At 37.8% G+C, this 17,541-nt stretch overlaps 1 protein-coding gene across 1 annotated transcript in view; it reads left to right on the top strand.

Moving 5' to 3' along the window:
* Positions 1 to 17,541, top strand: part of TTBK2 (tau tubulin kinase 2) — a 185,221-nt gene that overhangs the window by 47,896 nt on the left and 119,784 nt on the right. The window contains exon 3 of the mRNA XM_025390617.1: positions 1,404 to 1,551. Within this exon, the coding sequence (XP_025246402.1) occupies positions 1,404 to 1,551 (148 nt within the window). The remainder of the gene's footprint in view (positions 1 to 1,403; positions 1,552 to 17,541) is intronic.

Below are 17,541 nucleotides of genomic sequence, written 5' to 3'. Positions count from 1 at the left end.
TCTCTGTAACAGGATAGGATATTGACAATGGAAAGTTAATCAACATGACAGTTTAAAAACAAAGTATTTCATGGACAGGTCTTTAATTTGGAAAATACAAGGTAATAATACAAGTGATATCTGAGCCCTGGCCCGGTACCTGAGGTATGGCCCGGTACAGTGATTAATTGAATGATTAAACAAATAATTACTGTAGAAATTCAGAAGATAAATTAACCTAGATGTAGTAATCAGTGATGATCAAGTGGAGAAAGAGATCGAACATGGAACTGGGGCGTCTTGAGCTGGTTAGGATTTAGAACCCTGTGCCTATGATGACTTCCTACATTATATCACATCCTGGATGTTGGATAATGTGATAAGGAGACAACCTAGTTTCAGGAAATGGAAAATAATTGCTGTATCTAGCTTGAAGTATCTACCCCCACAACCCAGCTTTCAGAGCCTATAGGTGCAGTTGCCACTGACTCTTCAAAACTTGCTTATGATACTCAGACCAGCATCCTCATATTCCCCAGTTAAGCTCACATATTTTATCAGAGAGAATAGTGTTTGTTGAACTTGCTTAAATTGATTTTTTTTTTACTCGTATATGAATAAATAGATGTATAGTGAATTCTGGGATAGTTTGGTACTGGAGTTCTCTGCCTGCTCTGTGGACCCTGTTAGGTACCCCTGAGAAAAGGATAAGTGGTGGTGAGAGGGCTGGGTGATTTTGTAGTGTTTTTTGTTTTTTTCGTCTTTGAGATGGAGTCTCTCTCTGTCACCCAGGTTGGAATGCAGTGGCAGGATCTTGGCTTACTACTGCCTCTGCCTCCTGGGTTCAAGCAATTCTCCTGCCTCAGCCTCCTGAGTAGCTGGGATTACAGGCATGTGCCACCATGCCTGGCTAATTTTTGTATTTTTTAGTAGAGATGGGATTTCACCATGTTGGCCAGGCTGGTCTCAAACTCCTGACCTCAAGTGAGCCTCCCGCCTCAGCCTCCCAAAGTGCTAGGATTACAGGAGTGAGCCACTGCACTCAGCCAGGATTTCATAGTTTAAAAAGTCTTCCTTAAAATTAAAACAACAAATCTGGTTGTTGAGTGGTATTTGTAGGAAGAGATTCTTTCAAATACTGTATTTTTGGTGACATTTCTGATGCTGGCTGTCAACTAAATTTTAAAATTGTTTGTGGGTGGAATAATTTCATTACTTTTTTGTGGATAAACCTGTGGGGAAAGGTTTTGATGTTATTTTCAGGCATATGTTTTCTTGGCATATACATAGTTAATTTAACAATATTGAAATATTTTATAAAACAGATTGTAAAATTATACATTTTCTAAATATAACAGATCAATTACTTTCAAGTTAGAATCTTCTAGTAATTTTGAGTGTGTGTGTTCTTATTTTCTGTGCAGTTGAGAAAGATTGGGGGTGGGGGCTTTGGAGAAATTTACGATGCCTTGGACATGCTCACCAGGGAGAATGTTGCACTGAAGGTGGAATCAGCTCAACAACCAAAACAAGTTCTGAAAATGGAGGTTGCTGTTTTGAAAAAGCTGCAAGGTAAGCCCTTTGTAGAATATACAATTTGTGATTTGTATGATAATTTATAATTTATTTGTATCTTCCTGAACCTTAATTACATTCTTTAAGTACTAATTGAATGTACTGGTGTCAGCCGGGTATAAATATGCTGAGCATTTTTCTCTTGGAAATTTTATAACTAGTTAGTAGTAGTAGAAATATGTAATTACTTAGAATAATTGGGCTTTGGGAGTTCCTTTTCATGGAGTAAGGATGAGAGAGTGTGAATTAGCAGAATTTTTACTGCTTTGGAAAGTATTGTCGTAAGTCTGCTATTTGCCTTTCTTTTTTAAACTACCAATAACAAATGCCTCTGAGTTGTCTCTACTCATGTCTTTGGATGTTAAATGTGTTTTAATCACAGTAAGGAAGCTGCCTTCAAATCACACTGCAGGATGGATTAAAAATAATACTGTTGATTATGTGTTGATTCATATTAACTTCAGTTTCAGAGAGTAACTGTTTCTGGCCCTGTTGTCATTTTTGAAGTCCATTTTACTACTTGGGCCCCATTTGTTATTATTATAAAAATGAATAATTTTTTTTCTGACATGAATCCAGTGGTATAAAACCCTGAATACATTGCTAGTTTGTGTTCACCTTTGTATTCTCAGCTTAATGACATACTGTCTGGTATTACTTATATTTAAATGTTTGATTTGAAACAAAATTAAATAGGGATGATCATTTTCCTTTGCCCCAGGCATATCCAAGTTTCTCTACCAGGTGACTCATTTGATTAGAGAATGATGCTAGTAAAATAGTTCTGGTTTTATAGTCATTTTTAGCTCAAACTTAGCTTCTCCACAACATGGTAAATCAGGAAAACAGTGGATAGATTAGCACCCATTGTCAATACTAGAAAAATAAATAATTGGAGAAGAAAGAATAGGTAAAAGGATGGCTCTCTCTTTTTCTGACCTTTTCTATTTTCTCCCCATTTCTCTTGAGTTGTTGTTCTCAACTCAATGGTGTAGAGGCTGCACACAGGTACAGCCAGACCTACGTCTTCCTGGGTTGCACAGATCCCAGGATACCTGTGTTACTCTCAGCCAAGCCCATGAAGGGTATGTCAGCATCAGCTTGGTGTGGATAGTGCCACTTCACCTTTCTCCTACTTGGCCCCAAGGAGATGCTTCCAGGTGAGGCAGGATACAGCTTTGCTGCCCCTTCAGGAGGTTCTCCTGCTTAATTTGACTATGGTTTACTCAGGATTCTATTTTATAAAGCTTGAAGATCAGTTTAGTACCTTTTATGAATGAGTTAGAGACCCTTGGATGCTAGCTCTCTCCTTTTCTTGTATTTTATTTTTTACGTTATTAACTAAAATATTTTTCCTATCTGCTTATAAATGCATGACATCTCATTCTTAAGAACCCTTCACTTTCCAAAAATAAATTGATTTTTAATCTTCTGGTCCCTATTTCAGTGAGGCAGTCCTTGACTCTCTTCTCTTGGCTTCCTAACTTATGCCTTCTGCATACTTACTCCTCACAACTTCATTTTGTTGAGGGTGCTTTGTAATCTGGACCATTCTGATAACATTTTTATGGGGCTGAGCTGCTCTTGCTGTCATGTTGGCATAATGACTTCTTACTGAATGATCCCAGTGAAAAGGCTGAGTGTAAGGAAAAAGTATTTAACCAGAGGCTAACCCTTTATAGGATTAGTTAATTTTTAAATTGATGTTCAATTTTTGATAGCTGGGATACGGGTTTTTTTTTTTTTTTTTTTTTTTTTGAGTCAGAGTCTCGCTCTGTCACCAGGCTGGAGTGCAGTGGCACGATCTCAGCTCACTGCAACCTCTGCCTCTGGGGTTCAAGCGATTCTCCTGCCTCAGCCTCCCTAGTAACTCTGACTGCAGGCACACGCCTCCACACCCAGCTAGTTTTTGTATTTTTAGTAGAGACGGAGTTTCACCATGTTGGCCAGGGTGGTCTCAATCTTTTGACCTCATGATCTGCCCACCTCAGTCTCCCAAAGTGCTGGGATTACAGACATGAGCCACTGCGCCTGGCCGGGATTTTTTTTTTTTTTTTTTAACAAGATAAAAAGATATTTTATGATGAATTAGCCCGACCCCTAATTCTGTTCCTTTTAATCAATTCCTCTTCTCAAAATTCATATACTGCCTGCTCTCACATTCCCTCAGTTCTCAATTTTCTTTCTCACAGTCTTTTCTGTACTTAAGAACCCTAGGTTTTCTCAGTTCAGGCAAAACTCTCATTAATAGTATGTTCCTTTCTCTTTGACCCTAAAGTATGAAGGCCTTAGCATTTCACCCTATATTTTCTTCTGAGTGACCTTCCCCCATGCTGCTGTATCAGATTACTGTCTTTTCAAAGCTTTCTGAAATATTCTGGATGTAACCTGCAATTCTCCAATGAATCAAGCTAGACTCTTGAATTTTTTTTTTTTTTTTTTTAGTTGGAGTCTTGCTCTATTGCCCAGGCTGGAGCGCAGTGGCACGATATCAGTTCACTGCAACCTCTGCCTCCCAGGTTCAAGCGATTCTCCTGCCTCAGACTCCCAAGTAGCTGGGACTACAGGTGGGTGCCACCACGCCCAGCTGATTTTTTGTAGTTTTAGTAGAGATGGGGTTTCACCATGTTGGCCAGGCAGCTAACTCCAGACTTCAGACAATCCTCCCATCTTGGCTTCCCAAAGTGTTGGGATTACAGGCATGAGCCACCGCACCTGGCCAAGACTCTTGAATTTTACTTGGTTTTTACAAATGTATTTTAATGTTTATCTGCTTATAAACTAAATTATTTATTAGCCTATTAGGTAGTACTTCTATACCTATTATTATTATTATTCTCTAAAGTGTTCCTAATAAGTAGAGCCATAAAACTTATTAAGCCTATCCTTTTATTCACAGTATTGTTCAGAGATACATCTCTGTATAAACATTTATGTGTGTCTCTTCCCCCTCTCCGTTTGCAGCTGTATTATCTTCATCCTCTGTTTTTTAGTTCATTTGCTTTGAAACTGTGCAAAGGTGGTCATTGCCATTCTAATCTGTTAGATTCCTTTTTCTTCCACTTTAAATGATTGTTTTATAATGATATCCTACCTGTCTTCACTTCTCCATTTTCTTTTTTTATTAAAAATTTTTTTTGTTGTTTTTTTCCTCAGTTTTCATGATCTCTTGTGCTGTATCTCAACACACCAATTTTTGTTGTTGTTGTTGTTGTTGTTGTTGTTGTGTTGTATTTTCTTTTTAATAAGTATAGTTTAGGCCAGGCGCGGTGGCTCATGCCTGTAAACCCACCACTTTGGGAGGCCAGGGTGGGTGGATCGCCTGAGATCGGGAATTTGAGAACAACCTGGGCGACATGGTAAAACCCCATCTCTACTAAAAAATTCAAAATTTAGCCAAGCGTGGTGGCGTGTGCCTGTCATCTCAGCTACTCTGGAGGCTGAGGTATAAGAATCGCTTGAGCCCAGTAGGCGGAGGTTGCAGTGAGCCAAGAAGGTGCCATTGCACTCTAGCCTGGGCAACAGAACCAGACCCTGTCTCAAATAAAAAAGTATAGATTTACAGTGCCACTGTAAGAGAAAAAAAACTTCTGTCCTTTGATTTCAAATCTGATCATTAGTCATTTCTATAGTGAAATGATGGTTCCTCAGGAACCATCAGTACTTCTAAAAAAGTTAGATTTCCATTCTAGTCTTAATAGAATTTGGTACACGCCTAGAATCCTGAAGTGAGACAGGCAGATCATTTATTTATTTATTTATTTATCTGTCGCCCAGGCTGGAGTGCAGTGGCCCAAACACAGCTCACTGCAGCCTCGATCTTGTGGCCCAACCAGTCCTCTGGCCTCAGCCTCCAGAGTAGCTGGGACCGCAGGTGTGTGCCACCACACTCGGCTAATTTTTTTTTTTTTTTTTGTAGAGACATAGAGTCTAGCTATGTTGCCCAGGCTGATCTCAAATTCCTGGGCTCAAGCAGTCGTCTTGCCTCGGCCTCCCAGAATGTTGGAATTAAAGATGTGAACCACCACACCCAGCCTGAGACAGGCAAATATTAAATTTTCTTTTTTCTCTAATTTTTAAAATACTTTTTAAAAAAGACAGTTTTAGGTTCACAGCAAAATTGAGAGGAAAGTATAGAGGTATCCTACATATTGCCTGCCCTCTCACATGTATGTACTCCCTCAGTATCATCATCCCCCACAGCTGTACATTTGTTACAATTGATGAACCTACATTGATACGTCATTATCACCGAGATCCCATAGTTTTACAATAGGATTCACTCTTATTGAACATTCTGTGGGTCTGGATGAATGTGTAATGACATATATCCACCATTATGTGTATACAGGTGCTCCTCAACTTATGATGGGGTTATGTTCTGATAAACTCGTTTAAGTTGAAAAATTGTAAGTTGAACCATTGTATGTCAGGAACCATCTCTCTCTCTTTTCACTGCCCTAAAAATCCTGTGTGTACTCTCTGTTTCCCTGCCTCCTAAACTCTGGTGATGACTAATCTTTTTACTTTCTCTTTAATTTTGCCTTCTCCAGATGTCATATATTTAAAGTCATACATTTATTGGCTTCTTTCATTTAGTAATGCGCACTTAAGTTTCCTCCACATCTTTTCATGGCTTGATAGGTCATTTTTTTAAACATTTAATAATATTCCATTGTCTAGAGGTACCACAGTTCATTTATCCATTCACCTAATGAGGGATATCTTGGTTGCTGTGCAGATTTTTGTGTGGGAAAAGTTTTCTACTTGTTTGGGGAAATACCAAAGAGCATTGTTGCTGGATTTGATAATAAGAGCGTGTTTAGTTTTATAAGAAACTGCCAAATTTTCTTCCAAAGTGGCTGTATCATTTTGCATTCTCATCAGCAGTGAATGAGAGTTCCACATGCTCACCAGCATTTGGTATTGTCAGTGATCTGGATTTTGGTCATCTAACAGGTGTGTAGTGACATCTCATTGTCATTAATTTGCGTTTCTCTAATGATGTGTGATGTGGAGCACTTTTTCATGGGCTTATTTGCCATCTGTATATCTTCTTTGGTGGGGTGTCAGAAGTGTTTGACCGATTTTAAAATCAGGTGGTTTGTTTTCTTATTGTTGAGTTTTTAGAATTATTCAAATATTTGCATATCAGTCTTTTATCATATAGGTCTTTTGTAAATATTTTGAATTTTCTCTATTGATTTTCTATGTTTAATTTGATTGATTTCTGCTCTAATTTTTATTATTTCTTCTCTTCTGCTTTAATTTGCTTTCTAGTTTCCTAAAGTAAAAACTTTGGTTATTGATTTTAGATCTTTCTTTTCTACTACATGCACTCAGTGCTATAAATTTCCCTTCAAGCACCGTTTTCAGTGCATCCCAGAAATTTTGATGTTATGTTTTATTTTTATTCAGCATGAAATATTTTAAAACTTCTTGTGATAGTTCTTCTTTGACTCATGTGTTTAGAAGTGCGTTGTATTAATCTCCGTGTATTTCAGAATTTTTCCAGTTGTCTTTCTAATAGTGATCTCTAGTTAAATTCCACTGTGTTCTGAGAGTGGACATTGTATGATTTCTATTATTTTGTTAGGGTATATTTTATAGCACTCAGAATGTGGTCGGTCTTGGTGAATATTCTGTATGAGCATGAGAATAATGTGTATTCTGCTGTTGTTGGCTTAAGTAGTCTGTAGATGTCAGTTATATCTAGTTAATTGATGGTATTGTTTAGTTCAGCTGTGTCTTTACTGATTTTCTGGCTGCTGGATCTGTTCATTTCTGACAGAAGAGTTTTGAAGTCTCCAGCTATAATAGTGCATTTGTCTTTCTCCTTACAGTTCTATTGTTTTTTTACCTCATGTAGTTTGAAGCTCTATTGTTAGATGCATGCATATTTCTAGATATTATTAGGCACATAGTATATGGCTTCTTAGAGAATTGACCCCTTTATCATTATGTAATACTCTTGTTATTATTACTATTAATTTTCTTGGGGATGTACTCACTAGGTTGTTCAGGCTGGTCTTGAACCCCTGACCTCAGTGATCCTCCTGCCTCAGCCTCCTGAATAGCTGGGATTACAGGTGCAAGCTACTGTGCTTGGCTATGATGCCCTTCTTTATACTTGTCAATTTTTTTTACATGGATCCTGCTCTGTCAAATTAATATAGCAATATTTACTTTCTTTTGAGTATTAGTAGGGTATATAATTTACATCCATTTACTTTATTTGCATTTACATACTTCAATCTATCTATACAAACAATCACTTCAACATTCTTGTAGACAACATACAATTGGGTTTTGTTTTTTGATTTAGTCTGTCCAGTCTCTTTTATTTGGTACATTTAGACCATTGATGTTTGAAGTGATTGTTTGTATAGATAGATTAATATCTACCATTTTTGTTACTGTTTTCTATTTGTTGTCTTGTTCTTTGTTTCTTTTCTTTTTTGAGATGGGGTCTCACTCTGTCACCCAGGCTAGAGTGCAGTGGTGTGATCATAGCTCACTGCAGCTTTGAACTCCTGGGCTCAAGTGATCCTCTTGCTTTGGCCTCCTGAGTAACTGGGACTACAGGTGTGTGCTGCCATGCCTAGCTAATTTTTTAAAATTTGGTGGATACAGAGTCTCACTATGTTGCCCAGGCTGATCTCCACCTCCTGGCTTCAAGTGATCCTCCTGCCTCAGCCTCACAAAGTGCTGGGATTACAAGGGTGTGTGCCACTGTGCCCAGCCTGTTGTTGTTGTTGTTGTTTTGTCTTATTTTTCTGTCTTTTGTAGTTTTTGTTTTTGTTTTTAGATAGAATCTCGCTTTGTCACCCAGGCTGGAGTGCCAGTGATGCAATCTCCGGCTCACTGCAACCTTTGCCTCCTGGGGTCAAGTGATCCTCCCACCTCAGCTTCCCAAGTAGCTGAGACTACAGACGCGTGCCACCATGCCCAGCTAGTTTTTGTATTTTTAGTAGAGGCACGGTTTCACCATGTTGGCTAGGCTGGTCTCATGTTGGCCAGGCTGGTCGAACCCCTAACCTCCATCAGTTCACCCACCTCGGCCGCCCATAGTGCTGGGATTACAGCCACCACACCTGGCCTTCTCTCCTTTCTTAACATATCAATTACACTTCTGTTTTTAGTTTTTTTAGTGATTGCCTTAGATTTTGCAGTACAGATTTGTAACTAATCCAAGTCCACTTTCAAATAACACTATGCCACTTCAAAGGTAATGTGAAGGTATTTTCTTGTAATAAAATTATCCTAATTTCTCCCTCCTGTCCTTTATATCATTGTAGTCATCATATATATTCAGCATACATAAGCATATATATATTTGTATGTGCAAAATATATACATAAGCATACATAATTCAATACATTGTTGCTATTATTATTTTGAGCAAACTGTTATCTGTTAGATCAATTAAGCATAAGAAAAATAATTTATTATGTTGCCTTCACTTTTTCCTTCTTCAGATCTGGGTTTCTACCCTATATTACTTTCCTTCTCTCCAAAGAACTTTTAACATGTCTTGCAAGAGAAGTCTACCGCCAAAAAATTACCTCAGTTTTTGTCTGAGAAAGTCTATTTCTCCTTTACTTTTGAAGGATAATTTTGGGGGGTACAGAATCTAGGTTGGTGAGTTTTTCTCTGAACACTTTTTTTTGTTTGTTTTTTTGATACGGAGTTTTGTTCTTGTTGCCTAGGCTGGAGTCCAGTAGTGCTATCTCGGCCCACTGCAACCTCTGCCTCCTGGATTCAAGGGATTTTCCTGCCTCAGCCTCCCAAGTATTTGCGATTACAGGCATGTGCCACTACGCCTGGCTAATTTTGTATTTTTAGTGGAGACCAGCTTTTTCCATGTTGGACAGGCTGGTTTTGAACTCCCGACGTCAGGTGATCTGCCTGCCTTGGCCTCCCAAAGTGCTGAGATGATACGCATGAGCCACCACACCCGGCCTTCTCTGAACACTTTAATATTTCACTTTGTCCTTTGCCTGTTTTACAATAGGGTGATTTGTTTTTTATTGTTCATTTGTTTAAGTTTCTTACAAATTCTGAATGTTAGACCTTTGGAGGATACATAGTTTGCAAATAATTTCTCCCATTCTGTAGGTTTTCTGTTTACTCTGTTGGTAGTTTCTTTTGCTTTATGAAAGTTCTTTAGTTCAAATAGGTCCTACCTGTCATTTTTTGTTATCGTTGCAGTTACTTCTGGGGACTTAGCCAAAAAACTTTTGCCAAGGCCAGTGTCAACAAAGGTATTTCCTAGGTTTTCTTGTAGGAATTTTTACTTTGAGGTCTTACATTTAATTTTTTAACACATCTTGAGTTAATTTTTGTATATGGTGAAAGGGGTCTAGTTTCAGTCTTCTGCATATGGCTAGCAAGTTATCCCAGCACCATTTATTGAATAGGGAGGCCTTTCCCCGTTTCTTGCTTTTGTTGACTTTTGTCAAAGATCAGATGGTTATAGGTGTGTGGTTTTATTTCTGGGTTCTCTAACCTGTTCCATGTCTGTGTGTCTGTTTTTGAGACAGTACCATGCTGTTTTGATTACCGTTGCTTTATAGTATAGTTTGAGGTTGGGTAATGTGATGCTTTGTTCTTTTTTGCTTAAGACTGCTTTGGATATTTGGGTTCTTTTTTGGTTCCATATGAATTTTAGAATTTTTTTTTCTAATTCTCTGAAAAATGACATTGGTAGTTTGATAGGAATGGTGTTGAATCTGTAAATTGCTTTGGGTAGTATGGCCATTTTAACAATACTAATTCTTCCAATCCATGAGCATGGAATGTTTTAACATTTATTTATGTCGTCTCTGATTTCTTTCAGCAATGTTTTATAGTTCTCCTTGTAGAGATGTTTTACCTCCTTGGTTAGCTGTATTCCTAGGTTTTTCTTTTTTTTTTTTTTAATTCTTTTATGGTGGCTATTTAAATGGGCTTGTGTTCTTGATTTGACTCTCAGCTAGAACATTATTAGTCTATAGAAATGCTACTGATTTTTGTACATTGGTTTTGTATACTGAAACTTCACTGAGGTTGTTTATCAGTTCTAGGGGCCTTTTGGTGGAATCTTTAGGGTTTTCTAGGTATAGAATCATGTTGTTAGTGAAGAGAGATAGTTTGACTTCTTTTCCTATTTGGATGCTTTTTATTTCTTTCTGTTGCCTGATTCCTCTTGCTGGAATTTCCAATACTATGTTGAGTAGAAGTGGTGAGAGTAGGCATCCTTGTCTTATTCCAGTTCTCATGGGAAATGATTCTAGCTTTTGCCCATTCAGTGTGATGTTGGCTGTGGGTTTGTCATAGATGGCTATTATTTTTATTAAATTTTTTTTTTTTTTTTTTGGCACAACAGAGTTTTGCTCTTGTTGCCCAGGCTAGAGTGTAATGGTGTGATCTTGGATTACTGCAGCCTCTGCCTTCTGGGTTCAAGCGATTCTCCTGCTTCAGCCTCCCGAGTAGCTGGGATTACAGACATGCGCCACCATGCCTGGCTAATTTTGGATTTTTAATAGAGACGGGGTTTCTTCATGTTGGTCAGGCTGATCTGGAACTCCCGACCTCAGGTGATCCACCCGGCCTCCGCCTCCCAAAGTGCTGGGATTACGGGTGTGAGCCACCGTGCCTGGCCATAGATAGCTATTATTTTGAGGTATGTTCTTTCGATGCCTGTTTGAAAGATATTTATCATATAAATAAAAGGTATTTATAGTCTGTTGAGGGTATTTATCATGAAGGGATGTTGGATTTTATTGAAAAGTTTTTTCTGCATGTAATTGAGATGACTATGACTATGTGGTTTTTGTTTTTAATTCTGTTTATGTGGTGAATCACATTTTTTTATTTGCATGTGTTGAACCAACTGTGCATCCCAAGACTAAAGCTTACTTGATCATGGTGAATTAACTTTTGGATGTGCTGCTGGATTTGGTTTGCTAGTATTTTGTTGAGGACTTTTGTGTCTGTGTTCATTAGGGATATTGGCCTGAAGTTGTCTCTTTTTGTTGTTTTTCTGCCAAATTTTGGTATCAGGCTAATGCAGGTTTTATAGAATGAATTAGGGAGGTGCCACTCATCCCCCCCCCCTTTTTTTTTTAATAGTTTCAGTAGGATTGATACCAGTTCTTTGTGCAGCTGGTAGAATTGGGCTGTGAATCTGTCTGATACAGAGCTTTTTTTTGGTTGGTAGGTTTTTCATTACTGATTCAATTTTGAATCTTGTTGGTCTGTTCAAGTTTTCACTTTCTTTCTGGTTTAATATTAGAAGTTTGTGTGTTTCCAGGAATGTATCCATTTCCTCTAGATTTTCTAGTTTGTGTGCTTAGAGGTGTTCATTATATTTCTGAGAATCTTTTTTATTTCTGTGGGATCAGTTGTCATCCTTGTCATTTTTGATTGTGCTTATTTGGATCTTCTCTTTTTTTCCCCCTTTGGTAATGTAGCTAGTGGTCTATCAATCTTGTTTATTCTTTCAACAAATTATCCCTTTATTTCATTGATCCTTTGTATGGATTTTTGAGTCTCAATTTTGTTAAATTCTTCTCTGATTTTGGTTATTTATTTTCTTTTACTAGCTTTGGGATTAGTTCTCTTTTTTTTTTTTTTTCTATTTCTTCTATGCAAGATGTTAGATTGTTAATTTGAGATCTTTCTGACTTCTTGATGAAGGCATTTAGTGCTACAAACTTTCCTCTTAACATTGCTTTAACTGCATCCCAAATATTTTGGTAAGTTTTGTCTCTGTCTTCATTAATTTCAATGATTTTTTTTTAAATTTCTGCCTTAATTTCATCGTTCACACATTAGTTACTTAGGAACAGGTTAATTTCCATGTATTTTTGTAGTTTTTATAGATCTTTTTGGTATTGATTTCTATTTTTTATTGCACTGTGGTCTGAGAGTGCTAGGTTTTGATTTTTTGAATTTATTGAGACTTGCTCTGTGACCTAGCATGTGGTCAATCTTAGAATATGTTCCATGTGCAGATGAGAAGAATGTATATTCTGTGGTTATTGGGTGGAGTATTCTGTAGATGTCTATTAGGTCTAATTGGTTAAGTGTCGAGTTTAAGTTCAGAATTTCTTTGTTAGTTTTCTGCCTTGATGATTTGTCTAATGCTGTCAATGGGGTGTAGAAGTCTCCCACTATGTGGGGCTAAGTCTTTTCATAGGTCAAGAAGAACTTGTTTTATGAATTTGGATGCTTCAATGTTGGGTGCATATATATTTAGAATAGTTAAGTCTTATTGCATTGAACCTGTTATCATTATATAATGCCCTTCTTTGTCCTTCTTGATTGTTGTTGGTTTAAATTCTGTTTTGTCTGATATAAGAATACCCAGCTTTAGGCCGAGCTCACTGGCTCATCTCTGTAATCCCAGCACTTTGGGAGGCTGAGGTGGGTGGATCACCTGAGGTCAGGAGTTCAAGACCAGCCTGGCCAACATGGTGAAACCCCATCTCTACTGAAAATACAAAAAATTAGCTGGGCATCGTGGTGCGCTTGGGAGGCTGAGGCAAGAGAATCGCTTGAACCTGGGAGACAGAGGTTGCAGTGAGCTGAGATCCGCCATTACACTCCAGCCTGGGCAACAAGAATGAAACTCCATCTCAGATAAAAAAAGAAAGAAAGAAAGAAAGAATACCCAGCTAACATTTAAGTTCCTTAAACTTTTTCTGTGCCGTATTCGGAATCAGGAGCCCTGTTTCTCCTAGTAACTCTGTTTCCTTGTATTGGGAAACAGTTGAGACCACAATATGACCACTGGGTACTAATTGCTATTGGGCTAACACACTTCCCTCAATAGGTTTTAATAAGGACTGTATTTTGCCTTGTTTATTATCTTGTGCACTTTTCAACTTGTTTTATGGTATTTAAAAAAAAATAAATTTTCAGGAGGTTGAGGCAGGAGAATCACTTGAACCTGAGAGGCCTGAGGTTGCGGTGAGCCAATTCTGCGCCATTGGACTCTGGCCTGGGTAACAGAGTGAGACTCTATCTCAAAAATGAATAAATAAATAAATTTGTATTCTTGGTGGGGCCTGGTGGCTCACGCCTGTAATCCCAGCACTTTGGGAGGCCGAGGCAGGCGGATCAGGAGGTCAGGAGATTCAGACCATCCTGGCTAACACGGAGAAAACCTGTCTCTACTGAAAATGCAAAAAATTAGCCAGGCGTGGTGGCAGGTGCCTTTAGTCCCAGCTACTCAGGGGGCTGAGGCAGGAGAATGGCGTGAACCTGGGAGGCAGAGCTTGCAGTGAGCCGATATCACGTCATTGCACTCCAGCCTGGGAGACTGCAAGACTCCGTCTCAAAAACAAAACAAAACAAAAAGAACAGAAAAAAAAAAGTTTGTATTCTCTTTTAAGTTGTAGGCCTCTTAAAAGGCAGAGATTGTGTATATTTAAACTTGACTTTTATATTATGCTTAGTGACAAAATAACAGCACAAAGTATCTTTATATTCAGTTATAGCATATATTTGTAAATTGGTGTGGGAAGATAGGATAACATACCTATTCCCTTTCTGGTTAGTTACTTCATAAACTTTATTGTTGATTTTTTTCTGAGTGAGAAAAATAAATATTGAGGTTCTGGAATAATTTGCTGAAAAGTGCTGTAAATACTCGTTGATAGTCACCTTTCGATGACTAGGGGCTCCGAGTCCCAAGACCGTGTCATATAGAGAGTCAACTCTTTATTATAATGGAAGACAGTCCCCTGGATCTTCCAGAAAATTTTCATTCGGTTTAAGGATTTGAGTTTGCTTTTTTTGTTGTTTTTTAACTCTTGCATATAGGTTGGTTTAATGTTTTAGGAATTCGGAATATTGTAAAATTCCTGTTACAGTAAGTCCTCACTTAAGTCTCAATAGGTTCTTGGAAACTGCAACTTTAAGTGAAACAATGTATAACAAAACCAATTTTCCTTCCTCCCTAATGTTATGACAGAATGACTTTGAACTCAATAAAGTTTTTCAAGGACCAAATTACGTTACATGTTGTTTTGCTTAAAGCCCAGAACCTCTCAATGACATTAAATGAGGACTTGCTGTATTTATATTTAGTGTATCTTTTTATCAAAGGAAGTCTTCTTGGGATCTTTAAAAGTTTATACATCATTTACTGGCATCTAATTGGATATAAATATTTACTTGAGCATAACAAAATGTTTTTCTTTTAAAAGTATTGTGTAGGCCAGGTGCAGTGACTCATATCTGTAATCCTAGCACTTTGGGAGGCCAAGGCAGGAGGATCATTTGAGGCCAGGAGTATGAGATGAGCCTGAGCAGCATAGCGAGAGACCCTGTCTCTACAAAAAATAAAAAAATTAGCCAGGTGTAATCATGTGCACTGGTGGACCCAGCTACTTGAGAGGCTAAGGTGGGAGGATCACTTGAGCCCAGGGGTCAAGGCTGCAGTGAGCCATAATTATGCCACTGTGTTCCAACCTGGGTGACAGAGTGAGACCCCGTGTCTAAGTAAATAAATAATGAAAAAAAATTCTGTAGATCTGATTTCTCATTTATTCTTTCTTTTTCTTTTTCTTTTCTTTTTGTTTTTTTGAGATGGAGCCTTGAACTGTTGCCCAGGCTGAAGTGCAGTGGTGCCATCTCGGCTCCCTGCAACCTCCACCTCCCGGGTTCAAGCAATTCTTCTGCCTCAGCCTCCTGAGTAGCTGGGATTACAGGAGTGCTTATTTATTCTTATGTGTGTTCCCTCCATAGTATGTTCAATCTGACAACGTTGGTTATATTTAAAAATCACTACTTACGTCAGTGATTGAATAGAAAGTTGTTTGGCCCTTCTGTTCCATCTTAGTTCTTTATACTGCGAGTGATCAGCATCATCTCTTGTACTTTTTCATTTTTCAGTGTAACGTCCTGAGTAGAACTGATATTTTTCTGTTTATTCCCTTGGGTGAGAAGGTAATTAATTAAAGGATTATTTAATTATTTAAAACTTTTCTTCTTTCCATCCTGTAAAGTGAGTGGAGGTCCAACTAATACCAAAAAATAACAATAAATGTCATCGTTTGATAATGAAACAATTTTATTCTCAGTTGAGATATTTGGGAATTAGTTTGTCTTGCCTCATATAAATTCAGGAAAACTACATTTTTCTTTATAGGTTGTGAAGGGGAAATGATTTTGTTTTGATTTTCAGGGATTTTTTTTTTTTTTTTTTTTTTTTTACCCTGAAATATTGGTCCTGGGTTTTATTTTTGCCTTTTAGACTACAGAGCACAAGCTGAGAGTTGGGAAAAAGGGTTACTATTACAGGAGAGCAACTGCACCTGTTCTGCCTTGCCTGTTTAAAGTCTCCATCTTCTGCTGCAACGTATGACTGCTCCTTTTTCCCAGTCATGAGAATAGAAGAAGTATGTAATTTCTGGATTAGATCACTGGTTTATCCAGTATAGAAGACTGTGAACATTGCTCCACAGAGACCTTTTGTGGGAGAGAATAATAGTTACATACTGGGACCTGAAAGATTAGGGATATATCCTTACCCTTCATTCCATCCTTTATCCTCCTGTATAACATATAATCTACTCTTTTGTTTATTTCATCCTGTGCATTTTTTTTTTCTCCTAAAGTAACTTTTGCTTGTCCTTGTTGATGTTCATTGTTTCATCAAAGGGTGTGTGGAGGTCTCCGAGAACTTTATCTGTTGAGTATGTTCATTTTAACATTTTTCTCCTTGGAAGATGTAACATTATCTGTAGGCTTGGGGATTCGTTTACTCGTTACTCTTCTTTCGTTTAGAAAAATGACACGTAGAGAATAGAATAGATTTAAATTATTTCAAGGAGCAGAGGTCTATTTCCTTGAAATGGAATAGAATGTATATGTCTTTACCTGAAAACACATGTACATATTTATATATGCTCCATATGCACAAAGAACATTTGGAATCACATATAGCTCAAGAAGACCCTGAGGTGATTAGAATCAGAGGGGTCAGAGAAGGAGAAGATATTTTACTTTTTCCCTTTTTACCCATTGCATTGTAATGTAATTAAAAGCTATTTTGTGTTGTGAACTTAATGTATACATAGTTGGTAATGGCCGGGTGCGGTGGCTCACGCCTGTAATCCCAGCACTTTGGGAGGCTGAGGTGGGTGGATCACTTGAGGTCAAGAGTTCAAGACCAGTCTGGCCAACATAGTGAAACCCCATCTCTACTAACAATACAAAAATTAGCTGGGCACAGTGGTGCACACCTGTAGTCTAGCTACTCCGGTGGCTGAGGCAGGAGAATCACTTGAACCTGGGAGGCAGAGGTTGCAGTGAGCCAAGATCGTGTGACTGCGCTCCAGCCTAAGTGACAGAGTAAGACTCCGTTTCAAAAAAAAAAAAAAAGTTGGTAATATCTTTTGTGTCAGGACATCTATAGTAGTGTTTGAGTGCTAATGATATGCTAGAACAGTCTACTGAATATTAGGCTCATTGATACTTTATCTTGTTTTAATATCATCATATATAACTAATATCCAGTTTGTGCATAGGCTTTCCCTCCATTTCACTAATAAACCTTTTTAAGAGTGTAAATGGTCACAATAAGAAACTTAAAAATCAACACAACGAAATAAAGTGAGAAGTAAGTTTCCTTTAAGCCCCTCGCTTTCTTCTCCACAGTTAACTACTGTTACCGGTTTCCTGTGTATTTTCCGGAAATGTTCTATGCATATTATAATCAGCTCTATATATCTATGTCTAGATATGTATATATACACACATATATACACACACACATATATATAATCGTCTATCATAATATATAATCATCCATATGTTTATGCATGTGTATATAAAATCCCCCTCCATTACCCACCTTCCACAACAACGTATGGAATCTACATATATGCTATTCTGCAACTCACTGTTTCCCTTAAATTCAGTCACTAAGATTTACTTTCTATTCACCTTAATGTTTTGCGGCAAGAGTGATCCTTCTAACATACTAACAGTTAT

This window comes from Theropithecus gelada, chromosome 7a (genome assembly GCF_003255815.1).
Source record: "Theropithecus gelada isolate Dixy chromosome 7a, Tgel_1.0, whole genome shotgun sequence".
Taxonomy (NCBI): Eukaryota; Metazoa; Chordata; class Mammalia; order Primates; family Cercopithecidae; genus Theropithecus; species Theropithecus gelada.
This window is presented reverse-complemented; position numbering and strand designations above follow the sequence as displayed.